Genomic DNA, 25,113 nt, shown 5'->3' with positions numbered 1-25,113 from the left:
ATTTTCTTGAGTTTGAGCTGTAGTTGATACGATTAAATCATACAAAACTCTACAAACAATGAACGTTTTTATTGGTTTTTTTCCATAAACAAATAAACAATCCAGGTGAGGGATAAATTAGGACAAATTTGGATGCTCCAAAGCTGTTCGACCAGATCAAGAGGCTTCCCCAAAATTTTATCACGATGTCGCATTAGCAAGCTCGTGAGACAACAAGGCTATTTAAATAAGCGAGTTAGGTTAGAAGCTTCAACATTGATAAAATTAGGACTCACTTTTTTTTTTGTAATTTTTAAGTCACGTCATGTCTTAATGTTTTGAGCTAGTAATTTATTGATTTGCCGTGCAAAAGCGGAAGTGGGAAACGTTTAAATTTGAGCTTGTTGGGAACTCTTTGGGCGAAGTCCTCCCGCCTTCTTCTCCCCTACACGCACGCAGATGTCAGCAGAGTTTCTCAATCTGTCACTTTGCTAGGTGGGGTGCGTCTATTGAGGGCAAAGCAAATATGTACGCGGCAACTTTCTGACAACCGCCCTGGTGTGGACCTTATTCTACCGTATTCACCTCGTTTCTTAACAACCCAGCACCTCGCTTTTGCTAGCTCCTCTTTGCCCTTAAAATTTGACAACTGAAGAGCAAGACTCGCGCGCGTCATACAAGTAGTGAACCATGCTAACCCTCGTTAGCTGCTTCTAGGCTAACTCGTTATGCTGCCCGCCGGCGACTTGACCTCAAAAGCTTAAGTTTTATCCCAGAAGTGACTTTTTTTCCCCCCTTACTTCCAAAAGTTGAGAACCATACGGAGACATGGGACTTCACCCGCTGGAATTCAGCGAATGCTATCTGGACAGCCCCAGTTTCAGGGAGAAGATTAAGGCTCACGAAGCGGAGCTGGACAAAACCAACAGGTTCATTAAGGAGCTGTACAAAGATGGAAAGAACCTCATCAACGCCACCAAACGTGAGTCTACTCCGTAGGGATCAGCTGGACTCCTTACTGAGTCGTTTTAATGAACTGTTTGTTGGTGGTGTTGCTTGGTTTTGAACGAGGCTTGCAGAACCACCACCCCCTTTCATACCTGTGCAATTTGTTTGGCTAATATGCAATTTTTTTCTGTGTTTTGCATGAAAAACAATTGACTAGGAATCTGGTGACAAAGTCAACCTGTCAATTTTGTGCCTACCTAGGTAGTTTTTGGAGCCTTACAGGTGATATACTACCTATGTGTAAAGGGAAAGGTGGAAGTCTTGCAGGACATGTCTGGAAAGTTTCCAGGATCTCTACTGTGAAAAGGCTGGGCATGCACATTTTTTTAATTGGCTTTCAATGCAGGAGGTGTAAACTCTTGAGACGGCATAAAATGCATTTGTCATGCCCCGTCTGCTCTGAAATTCTTATTTAACAAAGTAACAAAATGAGCCAAAAAATGGACCACGGTGTTCTCGAAAACACCGGCTCTGGAGATTCTTTCCTGAGCCCCGATCCAGCCAGACTGAAGCCAAACCGAAACACTAATAAAATAATAATCCAACTTTTAAGGAAGATTAAAATGCCACTGCCAGAAGAAGCCCAGAATGTCCTGGAATGTCCATATAAAGGCAAATTAGACCCAGCAACATTTATAAACTCATAAAAAAAAAAGAAGCTGACAAGGGTTCTTTTGATATCTTTATCACACAATCTTGGTAAGAAACAAAATAGCCACATGCTTTTTTTTTTGTCTTTTAGTGAGCCATCACTTTTGGACATTGGTTGGCAGTTGACTCAACTTTTTATGCTAAGGGTTGTTTATTTTAAAAATCTTGCCATTTCCCAATTCTCTGTGTTGTTAAAACTTGGAAGAAACAAAGTCGATATAAATTTGCCTTTGCGGGCTGCAAAAAAAATGATGCAATGGGTCGGATCTGGCCCCCCGTGCCTTAGGTTTGACACCACTGGTCTACAATAAGCCTCGCATCTTTTGGACATCCTCTCTTGCTTGTGTTGCAGTTAAAAAAAAAAAAAAAAGATGCTCACGTTTTGACCTCGGAACGATGCGTTGTTGCCGTTATGTGACATCTCTCTCCTAGCAACTCCCTTCCACTCCCACAGCTGGGAGGATGTCCCGCTACGGAAAGTCCTTGGGTTCGGAGAGGAAACTTGAAGCGGGGCTGCCGGAGGCCAAAAGAGCGGTGACATGGAAGTGTCCACAAGAAGAGCAACAAGCAGATGGGCTTCTGTTCCTCGGGCTTTCCTCCTCAGGAACCGTGTCCCGTCTCTAACTGTTGTCCTTAGGAAACGCGTTGCTGGAATTACCTGGGAGTTGAAAATCCCAACGTCATTTCCGCAGCCGGACTTCCTCGCGCCACTTGCCGGTCTCCCCTAGGAAAGCTTCGCAAGGGTCTGGGTTTTAAGACTAGCCGGCCTCCGTGTGTTTTGGCTTGCTCCGCCGCTCGCTATAATCACATTACGACTTCTGCCAAAAAGCCACATCACAGCCTTTCATTAAACTCGCATTAGCTCCACGTTTGAGGTTTTCGTCTCGTACTGGAGAAAACAACAAGACTAAAGACTTTGGGGGCAAGCCACCGAAAAAAGAGATTCACATCTGCCGCCGGCCGCATGGTCATTGTTGCCTTCCAACATGACCTCACTCTCCAGACTTGTTTGGACAACCAGGAAGTGTCAGATGAAGTAATGCGTCCTCGGTAGGCAAGGGGACAACGGCGGGGTCGTGACCTCTTAGCAAGGCTGCGGTGAGGGCAAACGCCGGGGTGGGAGTGGAATGGACTGGAACAGATAGAGGAGCGTGAAACAGGAAGGGGCTGTGGAAAAGCAGGCTGCTCTTTGAACGTCCGGCGAGGGCGAGCTGCGACCGATGGGAGCCCAGCAAGCAAAATAAACAGGCCATGTCGAGCAGATACACGGGAGGACATCTTCAGCGCGGAAACTTTGAAACGAACTGAAGATGAATGAAGGAAACCAAAACTCAATGGTTTTCATTTGAGTCTCCTGTAAGGAAGGCAGAAAATGGATTTGGAAAAAACGAAAAAAAATTCCATCCACACCTCTTTCTCTGAATAGGGGCACACGCGTGTTTACGTGACACCACCGGGGCCTGTTTGTTTCCATGTTTTCAGCCCAGTCGCAGAAAAGAAAAGCTTGCTTGTAACATCAGATGACGGCAAGGTGGAGTCGACTCATGACTCATCGCCTTGAGCCGGAGAAGCCGAGGTCTCTTACTTGCGCCGGAGAAACCAGCCAAGTTTGACACTTCCCAGGTTTGCTCCAAAAAGAAAGGAAAAAAAAAAACAATTCTGTCTTGTTGGTCGAAAGACAGCTTCTGGGCAAACTTGACATTTTTTTTTTGTGTATCAAGGACACAAAATCACGTTTGCTTCTCCAAATGGCGCCTGTTGTTGATTAATGCCGGCATCTCGTGTTCATTCCTTGGGTTTGATGTAATGAAGTCCGCACAGCTTGTCCTCATAACGGCCCGCCTGAACCATCCGCCCTTCGCGCTACTCGACACGCACGAGTGAGCTTTGCGTCATCGCGTCCATCGCACTTGCAAAGATGCCGCCCGTCTTCTTTCAATCTCCAATATTAGTCTTTGGAACATCTTGTCTACAATTGATTAAATCATTTCTAGGGATTTGCTATCGAGGCGGATCATTTGCTAACTAGCATGGCTAACACCAATTAGCTTTAGCTTAATTTGCTAACTGGCATGGCTAACGGCAATTAGCTTTTACGTGACGTCAAAAACCAAAGTATTTTGCTACTCGAATCAAATTAGGTTTAGTGACGCTTTCTTCACGATTTGAGGTCAGCAGTCAGGTCATTAAAAATGGTGGATGTATCCCGTCGTGAGTTTTGCGCTTTGCTAGCTTTCCGTTCCAAAATGGCGGTATGGTCCGCAAAGTGACACATTGACTTTACAGTGTCACCTTGCTTCAAGTTGAGTTTCCGTTTTGTTCAGGCGTGTCAGGGTTCCTTGTAATGTTGTGAAAACACACTTGTGGTATCGGTGCAAGCTGATGAAGTCTCCAAACTGGTTGCAAGAGGGTGCATACACAAATAAGACAAAATCAAGCTGGACCATAAATTCTTTTTTAAAAAAGAACAAGTTGTCCTCCCATGAGACAGATGATGAGTTAACATCTTTTTTTTTTGTGTTCATACTTTCTTAGGAACTCCACCTTGTCGTATGTAATGTTTGACAAGGTGCTAATAAAAACGCGGGCAGTTGTGCAACATTTTACGGGAGTTGGTTAGAAAAAGAAAAATCAAACTAGTTGGGGTGCAAGATGGCAGATTTCACTTGACGGTTACCATTGGCAACCAAACCGCAGTCATTCCAAGTAGTGCAAAATAAGAGTGTGGCGAGCTCCATGACAAGAGTCACCTTTTATGGACTTGCACACCCTGCTCTGGATTCCAGCACGGTGTGCGCTTCACATTTGGTTTCCAGATGAACAATCAGTCCGTTCAAAGTCAATCTCGCTCATCTGTATACGCCACGGTATCTTACGCTGCCAAAATATTTTGCTGACCTGTCGTGGTTAGCGTTGACTGATAGCTGCTACCGATCACTTCACAACATAATGAAATCATTTGTTGTTGTTTTTTACGTGAACTTCAAGCCTATGAATTCCAGAGTAATTAAACACGGCACAAAGTGCATCTACCGTTTTGTCACTTTGGGTTTAAAGCCTTATAAACAATACCCGTAAGCGCTAACGTTGACAATTATCCTAGCATAAAAAATTCTATCGACCGTTTGGTCGCCAAAAACGTTTTAAAGTGAACCCAAAAATGTTTTTTCTGAAATATATTTCGTGCTGTGTTCTTATTGTTCTTTGTGTAATATGGATTCTCATTTTTTTATTTTTTATTTAAAGCATTGCCACCGTGTCACAGTGCGGAAACCTCGCTAGTCATGATTGCACCACAATTTTCTTGTATGTCTCGTTCCATTTCCTCCGACTCGCAGTTATGTCAACCGCATGTGTTTCTTCTACTTAGATGATTCCAAAAGTTGTTCATTGGCGGCGTTGACCACCCCCCCCCCCATCCTTTGTGCTCACGTGTTCCTTAAGGCCAGACTTGAATGCTAATCCACAGCATGTGTTTGCAAATTATCCAAAGAACCTTAAGACTTGAAAAGTGACCGCAACGTTTTGTTTGATACTCGGACAGAAAGACACTTTGTATGTTGCCGTTGGATTGTTTTCATCGGAGACGCGCCAACGTTTCCTTACACTGCGCAGCTCCAGTCTTAAAATACCCTCTTCGGATGCTTCCCAAGGGGGAGGGGGCGAGCACTGGCGTGGTATACATGCCAAGTCAGGGGAATCTCTGGAAATAGGCTAGCTTTGCCCTCCTTGCATGTGAATGCTATTTGGAGAGTGATTATTTTATTTTATTTTTTTTTTTGGAGCGTGAGCCCACCACTTGACGCGGGTTTTGACTTGCAGCGGGGTGCCCGAGGCCTGCAAGACAAACAGGATGTTTGCATAGACCGCAAAAGCCCAGGCGGATGATTTATGTTGTGCCACTCGAGAGAAATGACGTGGCGTTTTCTGTTCAACATACCCAAGGCAGGGAGAAAAGCGATGATGTCATCAGATCCGTGAGATAGTTTACTCTGAAGTCGTCTGGCACACGTTGCGGAGAATGATGTCATGGCAATGATTCCGATTTTAATTTCACCACCGAAAAAACAATAACATGCTTATACGTTGTCTGATGTATTTTTCAGAGTTGGGGATGGCCCAGCGAAAGTTCGCCCAGTGCCTGGGAGAGTTTCAGTTCGAGTACATCGGCGACGCCAAGACGGACGACGAGCGCTGCATCGGTAAGTGCGGCACTCAAAATAAAAACTCATTTCACGTCGAGTTTAAATCGAATCGCGCTTGAGTGACTCGACAGCAAAGCACGCCGATTTAATGCCGGCCCAAATGTTTTGAATGCTTCTCCCGTGTCAAAATGAAAAAAAAAAAGTCCAAATGATGCCTCATATCTTGAAAAACTGGCCTCCTCACAAAATATCTGCTTTTATGGACTTTCTTCCCCCCCCACTTCTTTTCCTTTTTTTTTTTTGCATCGTTATCAGAAATCATTAAACTCATGTTTTCCAGATGAGTCACTGCAGGAGTTCTCCTCGTTCCTCAGGAACCTGGAAGACCAAAGAGAGCTGATGGTGAGCGCGACCCGTTTGAGCTTGCTTGAAAAAGTCTGGGAAATACCTGCAACCGCTTGCCGCCGCGTATTAATGTCCATATTTGGTACTCGTCCTGCAAGAGTTCCCGGGAGGCAAATTTCGTTTTCTCCAGCAGCAGAAAAATGGGGAGGGGGCTGCTGGGTTGGGGACTTGAATGCTGATAGTGTGGCAAGTCCTGACTGCCTATCTAAGGGTCACTGGCGCTGCACCTTGATGGGAGCAGCGGCTCTTTGTGCGCTTTTAAACACGATCTTGCTCGCTATGAGGTCATCCTCAACGTAATTAGAAGACAGACAGAAGTTCGTGACTCGGAGATGACAGCCGACTTGGGGCCGCCGTTGCTCAAGCACCCCTGCGGGAATTAAGGAAAATATGTGGATTGGTTGGATCTCCAAAGGTCTTGCTGGTTGACCCCCGACACACACCTAATGTAGCGTAATTCATAAAAGCCTTCATTGGTTATAGAGTGCCAGTGCTACACTAAAATAAAATAAACACCATGAGATACTATTTTTTTTTTTATTTGGAGCATCAATAATTCTGCCTGTAATAAATTTGATAACTGAATTGAAAAACACATTTTTTCAGCAGAAAATCAAAATAAAATAGAAATAAAAATAAAATACAGTGCTCCACTAAAATAAAAAATAAAACACCATGAGATACTTAACTATTTTTTTTAATTTTGAGCAGCTATAATTTTGTCTAATAAAATTGACAACTAAATTGAAAACCACATTTTGCGGACGGAAAATAACATGGGCTCGGGTAACAACCAATTAAAAAAAATTTATGAGCTGATTGTGGTCATTCAATGAACAATAACATGTTATTAAAGACGTTCTTGAGTTTTGTATTTTTGTCTCGGCCTCCTTGTCTAGATGAGAAACATCACAGAAACCCTCATGAAACCCTTGGAGAAGTTCAGGAAAGAGCAACTCGGCACAGTCAGGGTAGGTTATGACGACTAATTGCCTCTTCTTTTTTTTTTTTGCTTTGTTTCGCCTTCCGCTGACATTTACACGGCTCTTCTCGGTGCAGGCGGAGAGGAAAAAGTATGAGAAAGAGACGGAGAAATACTACAGCTCGCTGGAGAAGCTTCTCAACATGTCTGCCAAGAAAAAGGAGCCCCAGCTACAAGAGGTATTTGGAAAAGCATGTTTCCAAAATATTGAGGTGGCAACTAGTGATATTCATAAAACAAAGGAGAGGTAAATAAATCAATTAAGTTGGACCAAATCTAGTGAATAAAAGCTGTGATTTTGATTTGTTTTAAATCACACACAGTAATTATTTTACATGGTCACCTGTTGCTATGCAGAATTCTAAGGTGGGGAAAAATAACCCCACCCCCAAAAACAAATAGAATTAGTTGATTCTAACTAAATTGTAAAAGCTTATTTTTATTTTTCATGCTTTTGAGAATGTAAATATTTTCTATTTTAATGATAACTCTAACAACCTCTGTAGTCGTTTAGCGTCCGAGCGTTTTTTTTTTTTTTCTTGTTTGGGTTGCGGTGTTCCGCCGCCAAGCCCCGCCGGACCACTCGAGGCTCCCGGTGACGCACCTCCCAGCGACAATTTTTTTCCCGGCTGCTTGGCAGAGGAAGCGTGCACTCTGTGTGACCGTAACACCGAGGTCAACCGCGGCCGCCGCGATCCATAGCGCCATCTGAACGGAGACCCCCGGCCACCTCTCGCTAGCTTGTTTTTGTCGTCCCGTGTGTCCATGTAAGGTGATAAGAGAAGACACTTGAACCTGTTGACGTTGTCTAAACTTTGTAGCAAACGGGTACAAGTCTGCACAGAAGATAAAAATGAATTCAAGCTTTGGCGTTCTTATATGCAAATGAGCTCCGGGTTATGTCACAGCGGGGCAACATTCAAGTTTGACGCAATTTGGAAGCTAACAAAAGATTTCCTCGGTTGTTTGATTGCAAGATGGCTGGGCTAGCTGTTTTTTTGTTTCAAGACAATTAAAAAGTCATTTTGACATGTCGTATCCCTTTTTTTTTTTCCGATTGAAGCAAAGCCCAGAAAATGAGGAAATCCTCCCGAAAGCTTTTTATTATTGTTGATTCATTGACGTGTAAACGGAATTTTACAGCCGATGATAGTCTTCTGCTGTTAGGATCATAACATATAATTATGGTGATTATCTTGTTGGGATTTCCTTCAGTTGCAGGAGCATACACAATTGTTACCCAGAGAAGAGAGTCCTTCGGTTTTTCTTTGCTCATATTTTTATCCACTAATGACACTGGTTGAGTTTATCGCCCTGAGTCAGACCGAATGATTCAGACTCTCCTTGGATCATCGTCTGTTCTCTTCAAGCGTTCCCCTCGGCTCCTTCCAGCTCGTTCTTTGCGGTTATTTCAGCTCAAATTTCAACCTTTTTGATCGAGCGACGACAAGGAGGACGCGTTAAGTCGTAACGCCCGCCGCAACGTAGTCCAGGTCACGTGATCTTTGCCACGTGTGTGTTCCCTCCAGGCAGACGTCCAGGTGGAAACCATGAGGCAGCACTTCCAGGAGGAGTCGCTGGACTACGTGTCCAAGTTGCAGGAGATTCAGGAGAGGAAGAAATTTGAGTGCGTCGAGCCGGTGAGTGCCCAGCCACGCATGGAAATACTGCTATGTAAATTTTAGGTGTAAAATGCCAATGTTTAGGAGCAAAAAAAAAAACCTAAACTCATTCACTAACCGATATAGACGTCAATTTTAAGATCCATTTTAATCCACTTTACATTTTGTCAACTTGGCAAACAAAAGATCTACCTAAACTCAACATTAAAAGAAATCAAATGCAAGAAAAATGAAAATTCCAAAACTCAAACCCCAAAAATGTGTCACATGATGTCCTCATATGTGTCCTCCTCTTTTTTGCAGATGCTGGCCTTCTTTCAGACGGTCTTCACTTTTTATCACCAAGGTTTCGAGCTTGCCAAGGACTTCGACCATTACAAAAAGGCGCTACAGATCAACATTCAAAATGTAAACATTAAAAAAAAAAACATTTTCAATATGAACTCAACCTGAAATTAGATTTTAGAATTAGAGCCTTTTTTTTTTTTTTTTCTTCTAATCGCAAATGTCACACTTGTCCTCTCCCAGACGAGGAGTCGATTCGAGGGCACGCGTTCGGAGGTCAACGACCTCATGAAAAGGATCCGAGAGGCGCCTCAAGATTACCGACAGACGAGCCCCATCAGCTGCGAGGGTTACCTTTACGTCCAGGAAAAACGTAATTTCACTTCAATATGCAAATATTTCAAATCCACTTGCTGTATCAGCATCATCTTCTTTTGCTTTTTCAGGACCCCCACCTTTCGGGTCCAGTTGGGTAAAACGCTACTGCACGTTTGTTAAAGAGCAGAAGATCCTACATATGGTGACTTTTGACCACCGATCCGGCGGAAGGAGCGTGAGTCCGCATTTGTACAAACCGGACATGTTAAAACTTTCAGAACCTATCGGCAATAGTCTCGTTTTCACCTCCAGGGCGAGACGGAGTCGGTCACGCTCAAGTCCTGCCTCCGCAAAACGACAGATGTGCTGGACAGGAGGTTCTGCCTGGAGCTCGACATTACCGATCGGTAAGTTTGGTTATCTTGGAAATGGCGGCTCGCCTTTTTCGTGTTTCCATGAGACTCTTTTTGATGAAATCCACCGTCTTCATCAGGCCCGGCACAGCCCTCACAGTGCAGGCTCTCTCGGAAGGTGACCACAAATTCTGGATGCTGGCCATGGGTGGGAAGGACCTGGTGAGTCAAACACCTTTGCACTTTGTCATTACCGCAGCTCACACCCAAGTGAATAATGTCTAAATATAAATATGTCTCATTATAGATTGGACGATATCTTGGGAGAACGTATTCTAAAGAAAGAGGCAGTAAGTGTTGGGATTATGTATTTTTTTTTTTTATGAGCCAAAAAGTAGTGCGTCCAATTTATTTTTATTTGATTAAATATTTACATTGTTCTCTTGTAGTCGACGCTCAGCTGGATGATGTGGGTCTAACTTTTGTGAAGAACTCCATCAGCGCCATCGAGACACGAGGTGAGCATAATCATGCAGAAAAACTTTATTCGTCATTAAGCCTGATGCTACGAAACCGAGAGAGAGAACAAAACCAAGGTGGAGGAGCTACTGTATTGCAGTGTGCGTGTTTGTCCACCAGGGGACAGGCGTGAGCCACTTTTGGGTCCCGTTAATGTGTTTCCTTGCAATTGACAACTTGTCTTGCACTTATTTAATGTTTTCTGCTCGTTCTCATGCAACTAAAGCCTCTGCAAAGCCACTCAAGCAACATTTTATGATTATTGCTCAGGTATAAACGACCAAGGCTTGTACAGAGTCGTGGGAGTCAGCTCCAAGGTTCAGAAGCTCCTCTCGTTAATGATTGGTAAGATTTTTTTTTTTGTGTGCGTGTGTTACACAATTCATAACAGTTCCCAGGTGTCCTAAAGCGGTGTGTGACATGGTTTCTTCAAAATAGGCCAAGGTTAGAGTTTGGCTGTGACTCAGAGCACGCACACACACATTTGTTCGTCTTTGGCCTTCCGTATCCTTCCTCAGCCTTCATTTGCCTCGTCGCGTCCCCCCCCTTCCTCGCCTGCTCTGGCAGACGCGAGACTCACTTTTCCAGCGCTGCATTGAGCATGACAACAAACCCAGGCGGTGGGAGCGGCCCGGCCTGTCTCGTCTTCCCCAAAGCTGCACGCTCACCGCTCTCCCATTAGCTGATACTCTACCCAGATTCAATACAAGAAATGTGCCCTTAGAAAGAGAATAATGCTCGCTTGTCAGATCAGCAGATACAAATTACTACTTTCCTATTAAATGCTAATTTGTGGCATTTTTTTGAAATTATTTAAAAAAAAAATGAGAATAGTTTTCACAGAAAAAAAACCACCCCGCCCCAAACTCGGTTAAATGACCAACATTTGTCCAAACTAATCAAATCTGTATCGAAAGGTGTCTGGGTCTGCCCAGCGAAAACTTGCCCCTGAGGCAAAGAAGAAATAAGCGGGATAAAGCATCCAGGAAACGGTGTCGGGCAAAAATAGATGAGGAACGTTCCCCGCGTCTGCCGTATGACGCGGCACGCTTGTGCGACTTTCCCATTCCCAGCCCGACAAGTCTCCAGAGTCCCGGCACAGCCTCTGAAGTAGTGAGGGATTAATTAATCTTGTAATGAGTGCAGAAGTGCTAACTTCCTTTCACATCCGCCGGGACCGAAAGGCCTCCCAGACGCAGCGCTTTTATCGCCTGGTGCGTCTCGTTACAATTTTCACTCTATATATTTATTTTCGCCTCGCTAAGAAAAAGTCCCAATTTGTTCTTAGGACTGATTCAAATCCTTTCCCTAAACACAGTCCTCCTTTTTAAAAAAAAAAGAAGAAATTGTCTATTTTAAGTTCATGCTCTCATTAAAAAAATATATATATTATAATATAAAAATATTTAAAAAAAAATATAGTAAGTATTTTTATTTTCTGCACAATTTCATGTTCCTAAATTTGTTCTAGATGAGAAGAGCAACGACGTGGACCTGTGCACCTCCGAGGAGTGGGACGTGAAAACCATAACCAGCGCGCTCAAGTTGTACCTCAGGTATTTTTTTTTAAATTATTATTATTATTATTATGAGCGTACACTGACCTCTACCATAGTTCATGTTCAATTTAGATGCCATTTTTTTTCTTGTTGGAAATGGAAATGTGTTCTGTAGTCAAAGTATGTCGTAAACCTTTATGAGTGCAAACTTGTGAAATCTTGCAGATTATTATTTTTTTTTAGCTATTTTCACTTGTCAGCTGAAAATCTCCACTGTTGACTCTTTTTGTGCTCAGGTCAACGCAATACAATTGTTACTTCGGAATCTTGGCTTTGTGTTTGATTATTCAGCTTAAATCCTCCATTATGTAATACCATGAATCGAAACGCGTGTAATATATTTGCCAAATTTTTTCTTTTTTTTTTAAATAACTCTCCAGTTCATTTCTTTTCTAAAGTCGATTACTTGGAAGTCTTGCGCTTGACTTGTCTACTTTGTGTCCGGCTTGCTGGGATAAGACCAATGTCCTCAGTTTCCTCCGAGTCTTCAAATGCCGCTGGATGGCGTCCAACTCGCCAGTGAAAGTACCTTCAGATGAACTTGGTTATCTCAACACGTGCGCCATCTAATTCCCCCGGCCCGGCCCGCATTAATCATGACTGTGCACACACCCCATAAAACAGTTAGGGCTGCTATTTCTGTCCCCCCCTCCTCCTCTCCCCCCTCCCTCACTTATTTCGACTCTCCTTCTGCCCGTGCAGGAGCCTTCCCGAGCCACTGATGACCTACGGACTTTACAAAGAATTCATCAGCCCGGCGAGTAAGTCCCACCAACACCGCTACCGATCGTGTTTTGCATGTTATGCTAGCATTCGAGGAAACTTTCATTAGATAAAATGATTTGGTTTGGTTAAAAAAATTGCCCATCAAATATATCATTTTGAATTCTCATTTCTCATATGACAGTTTTACAGTAAACTGGGCGTGACAGACGGCTTGAAGCAAGCACACTGCGCTTCTAATTTTAAAATTGTGAATTTAAAAAGTGAATTCTCACTTAAAATATATTTTTTTTAAAAATCTGAGATTATTTTGTGTATTTTTATATAAAATTGTATTATTATTTTTAATATAAAAGTTGGGATTTGATGCATAAAATAACCGCCATTCCTAAAGAGTACTAGCACTTCACCTGAAAGTGGATTGGTTGACTTCAAGTCCTTTGCAGCGTTCCTCAAGAGTGCTTCCAACACCTCCACTGACTTTCTTTAACTTTTTCTCACTCACTTTCCTTTCAGAGTTTTTAAAAAAAAAATTTTTATTGACACTTGTGAGAGTTGCGCATCAATGAAGAGTGGCATTCATGAGCCACTCAACTCCGGAACACTCGTGCCTGCCTGCCTGCCTGTGTGTGTGACTTTACATTTAATCTCACTTTTATTTATTTTTTTCGCCTGCTGTTTCATTTACCTCCAAATGTTCCCTCTGACCTTGAATGGCAACCATCCTCATGATGTTGTTTTTAATTAAATCTGATTGAAAACCAGCGCTTATAATTGGATGAGGTTTGACATTTTTATCAGGCGCTCGCAATGAGAGGAGAAGCAGGGTTGAAAAGTGGATTAGAGCTGATTTGTATTTATTTCTTTGACAGATGACGCCATCCTTTTTTCCCTCCCCACATCGACGTTCCCATAGTAATGCTACCCGGCGTGGGCGCTCAGATGCCCATGTGTGAGGAGATATTTAAGCCATTCTTTTTTTTTTTTTTTAATGTAAATCTGTCTCCTCTGCCAGGCCTCCCCCTCCCCATTTTTTTCTCCACTGCCAAATTCCAGCAGGCTGTATATTACCATTACACCTCGTAAATGGGAAAGCATCATCCCCTTGCCCTTAACCGCCCCCCCCCCCCCCCCTCCTCCGTCCTGGTAGTTTATTGCCCTCCGATGATTGCGTCCTTAAAGATCTGCTAACTTTTTATTTTTCGTAATGTGTCCTATTAGGCGCTTCGGGCCCATAAGTGGAATTGATAGGATGATTGCAATCTCTGCTCTTGGCCTTCTGCCACTTGCTTATTCGATTTTTTTTTTTTTTTGTGTGTGTGTTACAGAGGGCGGCAGTCCAGAGTCTCGCATCCAGGCCGTCCACTGCCTTGTCCATAAGCTACCGGAGAAGAATCGACAAGTCCTCGGGCTGTTTATGAAGCATCTGGCCAAGTGAGTGATGGCCGTCCCCACAGTGGTCATAGTTCATGCAATCTGCAGCCTCCCCAGCTCGGAACTGGCTCGGTCCCGCCCGCCTGTCCGTCTCCTCATTCTCACTCCACATGCTTCTTCTTCTTCTCGTTCTCCCTCACTCCCACTCTTCAGTCTTCACTCCCCCTTCCCTGCTGTCACTCCATCTCTTTCCTCGCCACCGATGCCGCCAGCAGCCTCGCTTGTGTTAGCGCGTTTCTTTCGCCTTTTCGTGTATTTTAACAAATAACCGCCAAAGGGGTTGTCAATTTGCTCAACTGCAAATGGGCGAGGGGAGGGGGAGGCATCTGTTGAAGGAACTGACTATTCGGCCGAAGTTGTAAGAAATATTTTGGAAGCTCAGTAAGCAATTATATTTGTAAATTTGACTCTACTGCGTTGTGCTATGATGCGCCTTATTTAAAAGTCTTTCCAAAAAAAATGACCTATTCTTTAGAAAAATGCCTTATAGTCCAAAAAACAAGATTGTGCAAAGAATATATCGTAAGAATTTTTTGACTTGACTTCCCCTTTAAAGCCAAAAGCATTTTAATTAATGGAGGCAGTGCGTATGCAAATTAGCTGTGACATCATCACAAACAGGCAAATCTTTTCTATACTAGTGATTAAAATAAATGCCCATTTTGATAATTATTTATGAATATATTTGTTAAATAATATCAATTCTCCATACTCGGACATCCCCGCTCCTGACTTGCACAACTGCGGGTGATCAACAGTTGCACGTCACTTTTTATCAGCGAGATTAGATCAGCAAGAAATAACGTTAGCCAACATTACAAGGTTTTACCTCTGCAAGCTTTTTATAAACTTAATATGAGCAAATTGAGGATAAGTAAATAATCCCACTCCTCCCCGCGGCGGCGAAAGTCTGCCGGTTCTTATTTCATAGAATCCCACTGCGAGATCGGGCTCTTGTTGGAGAGGGAAGAAGAAAAAAAAAAAAAAGCCAGCGCTATTGAAATTGAATTTGGATTATCCGCCGTGAAATTCTCCAGACTGGAGAGAGTCTGAATATATCTATTTTTTTTTTCCTCTCTTTCCTGAAGTTGGCGCGTGTGCATGTCCTGCAGGGGAAAGGAAGCAGAGCCAGAATTTCACACTCCTATCTGAAATGGTTTCAGAGATGTTATAAATGCGAGTTGTCACCGGCGTTTTTGTCTTCAAAGGAATCATCGGGAGCTATTTAAGAAGCAGTTTTCCCCCTGCAGATGCGCCGCACCGCACTGCAGCAGAATTTCACTGTGAAATCCCTTCACCTGTCTTTTAAAAAAAAAAAAAGTCTTCAAAACGGAGCTCTTCCTTCAGCTAACTCTAAAATGCTCCAATTTTATATAAAACTATTTCACGTCTTTACTATATCTTTTGTAAAAGCAATTTTAAAAATTAATGGCCACCTGTTACGAAATGGTCCGATTGACTTTTTTCCATGTCTTGACTTTTTCGGCCGTGTTTCTACAGCGTGGCTGCGCACAGCAAGCAGAATTTGATGACGGTGGCCAACCTGGGCGTGGTCTTCGGCCCAACGCTGATGAGGCCGCAAGAGGACACGGTGGCCGCCATCATGGACCTCAAGTTCCAAAATATCGTGGTGGAGATCCTCATCGAGCACCAAGAAAAGGTAGCGACTCTCACAAACTTGGAAGCGTGTTAACAGTTTAATGATTTATTCAATTTTATTTATTTTTATTTAGTTAGTTTGTCTGTTTATTTATTTGTTTATTTATTGGGTTCTTTTGTCTATTTATTCATTCTTTTCTTTATTTTGTTATTTTGTCGTTTATTTATTTTTCTATTTTTTTTAATGTATTTATTTATTTGGCTAGCTTTATACTTACTGTACTTTTGAAGAAAATGGCTACCTTGAACATGTAGGTCTTTATTTAAAATTATCTGTCTTTTTTTAGGGGTGGGTTCAGTTTAAAAATAGTGATATCGATACTTGGTATCGGTATCATTGACAACTGAAGACATGAGTGATCATACTGGTATCGGTCTGACAAAAAGTGATATCGAACGTCCCTAATTGAAATTATTGTGCTGAAATCCATCCATCTTGTGTATTTGACATTAATTGACAAAAGTCTTAACGACCCACAATCAATAACACTGCCTACTCCGGTGAGGGCCTTTTTTGGAAGCCCGAGCGCGGCAACATTTTTTGGACTGACGTAGCGACTGCCAGACAGAAACTTTCCACCCAGCCAGAGTCCAACTGGAGACTGTCAATCCCCTTCCGATAGCAGAGCAGCCGCGTTTTACATTCACCTCCATCTGCCCACAGAGAGGCAGCCCAAAGTCTCAGCCATATCAGATTTCTCACTTTCTCGCTCTCTCTCCTTGTCTGCCTTGCTCCAACAAACTTTCTCTCTCATGCCATCCTCCCGTGCGTCTGCCTCGCTTGTTCACACTCGCGTTTTCTCTGCCACTTTCTCTCGCCTCGACTCCCCCCCTTCCTCGCACCACCACCATCATCCTCCTCATCTCTGTGATCCTCCTTCAGTGCTCTTCCGTTCTCCTCAGCACACCTATTCTCTTTAAACTCCGCTTCTGAAGTCTGTGTGTAAACACTGCTCGGGACAAAGTTTGTTTTATTCTATCACAGACCGAGGCTAGTTTCCCCGTAAGACGTACTTTAGTTACGTTTTTGGGCTGGGGGAGGAGAGCGCTTTTATTTTCCCAACGATGGTGTCTCTCGACATCATCAAATTGTGCTTCACTCTAGATATGCACCTCCCTGCTTATTCCTGAAGTTTCATGAATTATTCAAAAACCAAGCCCGCGATGTTGGCAAAAGTTTGAAGAAAATGTTTTTTTTTAGAAAGTGTGAACACAACAGGTAGACAGACGTATGCCGGCCAGTTGTTTTCAGCTCATCTTCGCATCGTGTATTCAGATCTTCACCGATGCTCCCGAGTCGTGCCTTCTCTCACCCGCCGCCCCGACCGTCTCCGCCCCCACGAGGCAGTCCAAGAAGATGAATCGACAAAGCCGTCCGCTGGCCGTCTACAACCCGCAAGTCATGGACATACCGACCGGTAAGAGACGCCGCCCATCTTTCCGTCCGCGGATGGTCGAGCGGCTCATCTGGATGACATCACGTCCGTCGATTCATAGCGTCACGCCAATGGCGTATTCATTTTAATTAAAATTGAACAAAAACTAGGTTAGAATTTGCTAAGCCAGTTGCTCTTGGATTCGCCGCAGTGTGGACACACGGACTTGATCCTATCCATTATTGACACCACAACCTTCCGGAATACTGCGGGAGATGTTCACCGCCACGTTTTGCTGACAGGTGGCTATTTTTAAAACCGCATTAATGACCAAACTCTAGAGGCTCTCTCGTCTCTAGTTAATGAAAACATTTTTATGTATGGTAACCCCCCCCCCCCCCCCCCCCACACTCCCCACCCACACCATCTCGTTTTGAGGGTTCTTGCTTTCTGTGCAATCATGAAAAGGGACCGGACCCGTTTAAATCTTCGCATTGGCAAATTTTAATATCTAGGCTGGCCGTGGTAATCCCCTTTTAAGCTTTTTAAGCAGCCGCCGATAATGGATTTAGTCTAGGTTGTCTCATCCGTTCGTCGGCTGGTTGAGGGAAATTTAAGGCGGATAAAAAAAAAAAGTGCGACGCTACATGTGTCCGATATCACCGACTTTAAGAATAAAAAAAATCTCTTAGATTGTAATGCACACTTGTGATGTCACTGCTAATTAATCAGCTTTGATATGCGAGACTGTTAAGACATTTTTAACCAATCCGTGTCATCACCAGCCTCCGACTCCTCCAACCTCGCCACGGACAAAACGTCAATGGGCAGCAACGAGTCGGTGTCGTCGCAGTCCTCGTCCGCTTCGGCTTCCGAGGCGGCCACGCCGGAGAGGAGCGAGCGTTTGCCTCTCAGCGTCGGCCTCTCCTCGGGCACCAGCAACTCCAGGTGAGTCACACACACACCCCCACACACACAGAGCAGCAGCACGGGCCCGTGAATGTCGTCCTGAATGTCGATGCGGCGGATGAATTGTGGCTTCACGCTTCACATCCTTCTTGTGCTGCTGTGTCATGTCTATGAATTCACCTTGAAATCTTTCCCTCGCTCGCCCTTCGCCGACTCCCATCAGCGGCTGACAGAGGGGAAGATTATGCCGCTTCCTCTTTCATTCCGACCCTTCCGCGAGTCCTTCCTCAAGTTATTATGCAATACATGCCCCCCTCCCCCCCCCTCGCTCTCATTTTGCATAGTAGACACTATGGATGCCAAAAAAGGACTTTCATTTCAATTGTGAATCAAGTCTGGAATTACAGACATTTTCATACGTAGAAGGCCGCAAGCAAGCCGGGACGAGATCATAAATCTTCTGGCTTATTTGCTCGGCGGACAGGTGGCCGCGCTTTGGCCGCGTAAATCGTATTGACGTCGGCCAGATATTCATCTTGTTTACCCCCTCGTCGCCGCCCGGCCCCCGTCCCTTCATGAAGACTTCCGCCATATGTCACCGGGTGTCATCCCGACTTTGTTCGCTCATAAATTGAGATGGCGGGCACCCCGGAGCTCCGGCTTCGGCCCGATCCCAAAAAGAAGTGGAATCTGTTCCGTTGCCCTCATGAATGTCACAAAGGGGACTTTGCAAAGGCACAGTCTGACTCAGTCGCATAGATTAACTTTTTTTTTTTTTTAATGACACTATAGAGTATTCCTCGATTATTCACCCTCGGTTGTCATTCGAGTGGAAAAAAAATCCGATTTTTTTCATCTTTTTTTTATTTTGGTACACAATGAGTTTCATTGTCAGCACTCCACCAATCTTTTTTATTTTTCAAATTGAAAAGGATTAATATCCTCGGCAAGATCACGATCTTAGCAATAGCAATTTTAATTATTTTTTTTTTAATTAAACCCTCCAAAATCCTGAAAATATTCTCCATCAAATGTTCAACTGAGCTTTTATATCTCCCATGTCTTAATTCTGCTACGTTATGCGATCCGAGATACTTGAAGTCTCCGGGTTCAAAGTGTAACATTGCGCGAGTTTTCCTCACTAATAATCAGCTTTAGCTTCACAGTTTTGCTAGCAGCGTTTCACAGTGGCATCGTTACTTTTCTTCCTCTTCTACTCCAACACCACTCGTCCTTCCACATCCCGCTGGCGGGCAAACTGGTGCGAATCACAACACGGTGGCTCGCAACTTATATTCCCCGCACGCCCAAACGCATCGCGCTCGGCACGACGAGCTCAACTTCTCGGCTTTAGCCCCTTTCTACCAGAAATCCCATCGCTCGCCTTTTTTTTTTTTTTTTTTCCCCGTTAGCGGAATGACACTCGATCGCCCTCCTCATCCTGTTACTTGGAGCTGCGTGCCGGGATGAAAAAGCCGCGGCTGCTGCGGGGCAGGTTTCCCGTCGTCTTAACGAGAAGCGGCGGTTCTTGTCTGCCGATAAATTCTCGACTGCCGCTAATCTGACAACTGCGGGACCGTATCGCAACCCAGATCCAAAATCTCAGTTGATATTCAAACCTACCGCAGACATCACCGCAGGAGACAGTCCTGTAACGACCATGTCTCATTTGAGAGACTAAAATCTTTTTTCATATAGGGGAGGAGCTAATTTTAGCCTGGGTTGTTAGCGGAAAAGTGCTCAGTATTCCGGTTCTCGTTGACGTCATATCACGTCAACGGTGCTCAAAGAGTTAAAGTAGTATTAAATATTTTTCTATACGTGTAAATATTCCCCACAAGGCCCAAATTGCAAAGTCCCCATTTACATCATTTAATCATGTTTACCGAAAAGGCTTAGCTCTCTCGCTGATGGAGGAAAACAACAGATGAGCTCCTGGGGAAGGGAAAAAAAAAAAACATTGCTATTTTTTGCCACCACAGCGACGGGAATGAGCGATTTCCCTCGCTTTGGCTTAGCCGTAATTGTGAGCGCAATTTTTTTTTTTTTTTTCCGGATGAATCCATTTTACCTCGTCCGCATCGAACGCCTTTCTAGGACGTGTCCGCTAGTTTGTAATCGCCTAAGCGTCGATTTATTTCAATGCTTTTAATCGTCGTAGATAAACGTCAGTGACTTTCCCCCTCATCTCATCCTCTCGACCGCGACGAGGGCAAACAGCGGTTGCGCCGAGGTCCGGGTTAATGAGTGGATTTGCTGCGCGCCGGCGCTCCGTCCCCCCCCCCCCCGTGGCGATGTGATGCAGCTGAGCCCCGCAGTGGGCCAGCGCCGCTGCGGAGCTATAAATCACCCTCAAGCGGGGTCCCAACAGAGCATCCACCGCTGGGTATGGACAAGTTGGGGAAAGCTTTGCAGTATCTCTCTCATCCTCGTGACCTCCAACATCCCCCCCCCCTCCCCTCCCTGGCCATTCTCTCTAATTCCCTTGATTAGCGTCTCTATGGGAGCGGCAGCTAGGCAGCAATTTGCCCATTTTGTGATGTATTAGCGCTGGCCCTAGGGCAGGCATGCAACGCAGAGGGACGTCTGGCTTCCACTCCCACTCTCCTCTGCATTCACCCGGACCCCCCGTCCAGACCTGGACGTTCACGCCCAAGAAATCGGCAGTTCTGACAGCGGGTGATGTAAAGCACAGCCGTAGCCGCTGATGCCCCGGATTAGCCGTGAAGCGGTTTACCGATAAACCGTGATATGATTTGGGACGCTTAGCATTAGCCTTTCAAATTGTAACTATGGTTACAGATGTATTTTGAGAAAGTTGGCTTTTTAAGAAGAAGACGCACGCGGCGGAAAATGTCAGAGCGACTCAGCTCACGACGCGAGGATTTGTTCATTCCAGCAACGAGAGTTGAGTCGAGCACCACGTGACTTACATGTGCTCATTGATTCCGAGGAAGCGGTTGGTCGAATCGATGGAGTCCATGCGGTCCGATTGCTGGCGGCCTGGCCTCCATGCTGTTTGAACGTGCAACACCGCTTGCATATAGTCAAGTCGAGTGAGGCTCAGTGGAAGGTTCATGCGTGTCGCCATGACAACGGGGCGTCTGCTGTTCTTTGCCATCACTACCGCTGGCTCATGAAATCCCTTATGTCACTTTTTTACAAAAAGACAAACTCTGTAGCCAAAATATGTTTTCTATATATATATATTTTTAATATATTTTGAGGTTAAGCTGTCATGTTTTGTTCCGCAGAGCGTCCATGGCAGCAGCCACCTGGTTAGGAGAATGCCAGCAAGGCTGCACACCTGACAAAGAAAAGCCACTTGAGAGGTAAAAAAATAAAAATTTCCCCTTCCACTCCTGAACATGATCCTTAATTTGTCATTTGCCGATTTGACTTAAATGCTTCGACCGTTTTTCTGGCCAGGCTGTTAATGTCGAAACAACACAACAAATGTAGAAAATGTGATTGTTGCAAGCCTGTTGCTTTTTCTTTTTTTTTTTTTTTTTTCCTCCAAACATCTTATCCTCCTTCATTGCGTGTTGTTGTTGCGGCTCTGCAAGAAAAGAATATGAAATATTTATCGATCGCGCCGCGCACGCTGGAAGCGCTCGGCGCCTACCTGGCAATGCTGCCGGCTCGGAGATAACACTTTGCGATGGCAGGCAAAACAGTCAAATGTTGCTGTTTTTTTAATCATTTCCCAGGAATGAACAGCTTTCCTCTATCTCTGTTTTTGCACAAACCAAAATCTGGGCTCCCTATTTTAATTATTTCCACTCAAAGCGTGTGATATGAAGGATTGAAATGACGCAGTTGTTTACGGGAAAATGCATCAACGGCAGATTAAAGAGGAAAAAAAAACCAAGGAATCGGAAATCCTCAAAAACGCAACACCAAGATTAAAATGAAATGCTAGAATTTCCACTAACAACCCAGGCTAAACTTAGCCCAACATTCCAATCTTATTCCTCAGTCGTCGTGATTCATCATTTCAACTTACTTCTTTGACGCCAATGTACTACTTTCCTACTAGGCAGGGCTTTGGTGGCATCATGTGGCATCTTAGGGCCTTTCAGAAGGAGCACAAAAAACAGGAATAGGTGAGTTTTTTCAGCGAGGATCAGGGAGAAAAAAAATTGGTGAATTTGCAAGTCACTATTGTAATCATGGAACCAAAGTGATGCTTATTGCCATCGTGAAAAAAAAAAAATACTTGTCAGTGGCCAGTGATGTAATATGAAAGGTTCGGTAAAGTCTAAACTAAGTCCTAAGTTAGATTCAAAGCCAGGAAGATCACGTATTAGGTCTCAATGGAAGCGCTGTCTAATCCGCCAACCGCACGGCAGCTCCGCTCACTGATTGCCTCCATTTTTCAGCGTCATAGGCAGGAAAGCCAAGGCGGTGTACCCGTGCGAGGCCGAGCACGACTCGGAGCTCTCCTTCCAGATCGGCGCAATTTTCAACGCCGGTAAGTGCATATTGGATCGGGAGGAAAAACGAACTCCTGATCTGATCTTCCGTCCACCACAGAGATAAGACCAAAGAGGGAGGGCAAGGGGATGGCCGGGGTGGGGGTGGGTTCGGATTTCCGACGGAGTCTTAATCACTCCTACAGGAAATGAGAATCTGGGTGTCGTACTCTTGCTCCAGTCTTAATTGTGACAAATCCCATAACGCCAATCACCTGTCATGTTTGCGGACCACAATGAAATAACTGAAAGAATGAAATGCCGGTTCCATATTGTTCATAAACTCTGACATCCTAACATCTTCCGATATCAAAAATATTGTCCGAATATCCCCGGCATCATATTAAAGTGCCTTTAAGAAATATTCTTAAAATAGAAATTGTAACGCTGACACCCTTGGTCATATTTAGTGGATCATCAAATGTTCAAAATAATTTTCTTAAACGATTGTGGTCATATTTATTGCACGTGAGGCCTTTCGTCAAAATGTTAGTTCCAGGTGAGATCCAAAAAAAAAAAAAAAAACGTAGCAGTGCAGTTGCTCACACTCACTTGATTCCCCTCTGCTGTCTTACTCCCTCCCGTCCCCCTGAACACCTTACCCCTAAACGCCCTACCACCACCACCACTTCCTTCTGCAGTGACTCAGTCCAGAGAGCCGGGCTGGCTGGAGGGGGAACTGGAGGGCAAGCGGGGCCTCATTCCTGAGAACTATGTGGAGATGCTGTAGCCTCCATAAACGGACACAATGATGGAATTATTATCTTACGCTTTCGCCTCACCTGTTGTGTTCTCTCTCAAGCCATGGACCTATTTGTTTTTCTTCCGCCCATTTATACATGGTATCCATGAGACACCTCCCCTCACCCTTGCCCCCCCTCCCCCCCTCCCACCGACGTGCCTTGTCGAGCCCTGAATGTAAACGGGTATGTATGGCCATAAATCATGGACAGGGCTTTGCTTGCATATTGTGCACGTTCCAAACGTGGCTTTTGGACTTTTAAAAAAAAACAAAAAAAAAACGCGTTTTATACGATCGATGCACTCTTTGGCTTCCTTTCAGCAGACATCCAAATATCACGGCCCTCTGCCAATTGTGCCTTTTTAATGCTGGATGACTTTTTTTTTTTTGTCAGCATGAGGACCTAACTATCTATTGAGATTATTTTTTATTATTATCGGAACCAAGTGTTTTTATCCTTAGTATTTTTTGGGGCGGTTGGTGGTTTATTTTTTTTTTATTTTTAAAGCAGACACTCCTAAACAATGTCTTGATTTATTATGATTTTATTTCTAAACCAAAAAAAACGAATTTTATGGTAAATATCCTAAAATGCAGTATTTTAATTAGTGCATTTTGTGTCTTGGTGAGGTTGTTTCACGAGGTTTGATGGTGGAAGCACGTCACTTCAGTTTATGCCACCAGAGGTTGCAATATTTTCAAATGCTGATTTGTGGTGTTATGGTTGTTTGTAAAAGGGTCCTGGATTCATTTTTATACACATTTGATAGGGGCACACTCTCAAGCAATGTTCAATAAGTGTTATTGCAGTGAAATAAATTTTCAAATTGATAACTTTTCAAAGGACTTGTACTAAAATGGTTGTTTCTCGGTCCGGTTACTTCATCAAATACAGTAAAAATGGTGATAATTTTTTAATAATAAAACAACCGAAACACGGCATTCTTGCTTTATGGAATACGAGTTAAGTCGCAAACTCAGGCGGCGGCCATTTTGCCACTTGTTGTCGACTGAAAATGACATCACAGTTGTCATCTACGGTATCAACCAATCACGGCTCAGCTTCAGAAAACTGGTGAGCCGTGTCAAAGTGTAAAAATAATTTCTTTTCAAAATAAATCCTAGCGTAAAGTAGCACTTTGGTACTTTGGGTGACTTGAGTGTGTTTACACTATGTACTGTAGCTGTGCTGTGTCATTACGTAACAAAGTAAGCTAGCACTAATGAGGTGGGTGACATTTTTTTCCCCCCTCCATCACTGTCACCATCCACCATCTCTCTCGGAAATAGTGCTGAATCATAACGGCGACACCAGCCAGACTGTCTGTCAACTCTGCGCCTCCTCCTCCTTGTCCTCTCCAACACTATCTGACTCATGAATACATTCCGACTTTCGTCTCCTCAATGATTTTTGCGCTTATTATTTAATACTTATGCTTGTCCGTGGAAATACCAAATTATTTTTCACGTCAAGATTCGTAGGGTTGCGTTAATATCGGCAATGACTGAAATGTTTGGAGAGCGGACACGGGCTCGGAAAGTTAAAACTTGGTTTCTCCTTCCTCAACGCTTCCTGGCGGCGTTCCAGCCACGCTTTGATGCAGTGTCCTTCATCCTTCCTCGGCGACCATCGTCACCTCCCATCCATTTTCCCCACGCCATGACTCAGCGGCGTTTACGTCAATGTGCCAGATTCATGGTGACAAAGGTATTCTCATTCCGGACAGCTACTTGAGTAAAAACAAAATAGATAAAAGTCTCAACAAATATCCACGTTTTATTGGAAAGACTGGAGAAAATGGAGGGAGGTGGATTGGTGGCGGGGAAAATAAGCCAAAGACGCTGCCGCCATGTGCGCGGGCGCAGCCGTGAAATCGGACTGATCCAATAGATTCTGTTTATCTGGCACGGCAACAAGTGAAAGCGATTGAAAATCTGGGGGAGATTTGGAGAGGGCTTGCGCATTTCA

General features: G+C 44.1%; 1 protein-coding gene across 1 annotated transcript; it reads left to right on the top strand.

Annotated features, from left to right (window-relative positions):
• Window positions 1–426: 426 nt before the first annotated feature.
• arhgap10 (Rho GTPase activating protein 10) lies at window positions 427–23,987 on the top strand. Its single transcript, XM_049720238.2, has 23 exons — window positions 427–961; window positions 5,745–5,840; window positions 6,124–6,185; window positions 7,088–7,159; window positions 7,248–7,349; window positions 8,700–8,810; window positions 9,096–9,200; window positions 9,321–9,450; window positions 9,524–9,630; window positions 9,708–9,802; window positions 9,889–9,970; window positions 10,056–10,098; window positions 10,198–10,266; window positions 10,538–10,612; window positions 11,739–11,823; window positions 12,529–12,587; window positions 13,878–13,983; window positions 15,484–15,643; window positions 16,919–17,060; window positions 17,804–17,966; window positions 21,182–21,259; window positions 22,310–22,401; window positions 23,044–23,987. The coding sequence occupies exons 1-23, from the start codon at window positions 808–810 to the stop codon at window positions 23,130–23,132; spliced, it is 2,277 nt and encodes a 758-aa protein (XP_049576195.1). The 5' UTR covers window positions 427–807; the 3' UTR covers window positions 23,133–23,987.
• The last annotated feature ends 1,126 nt before the right edge of the window (window positions 23,988–25,113 follow it).

This window comes from Syngnathus scovelli, chromosome 5 (assembly GCF_024217435.2).
Source record: "Syngnathus scovelli strain Florida chromosome 5, RoL_Ssco_1.2, whole genome shotgun sequence".
Lineage (NCBI taxonomy): Eukaryota > Metazoa > Chordata > Actinopteri > Syngnathiformes > Syngnathidae > Syngnathus > Syngnathus scovelli.
The sequence above is the reverse complement of the archived record's forward strand: the minus strand, read 5'-3'. Positions and strand labels throughout refer to the sequence as shown.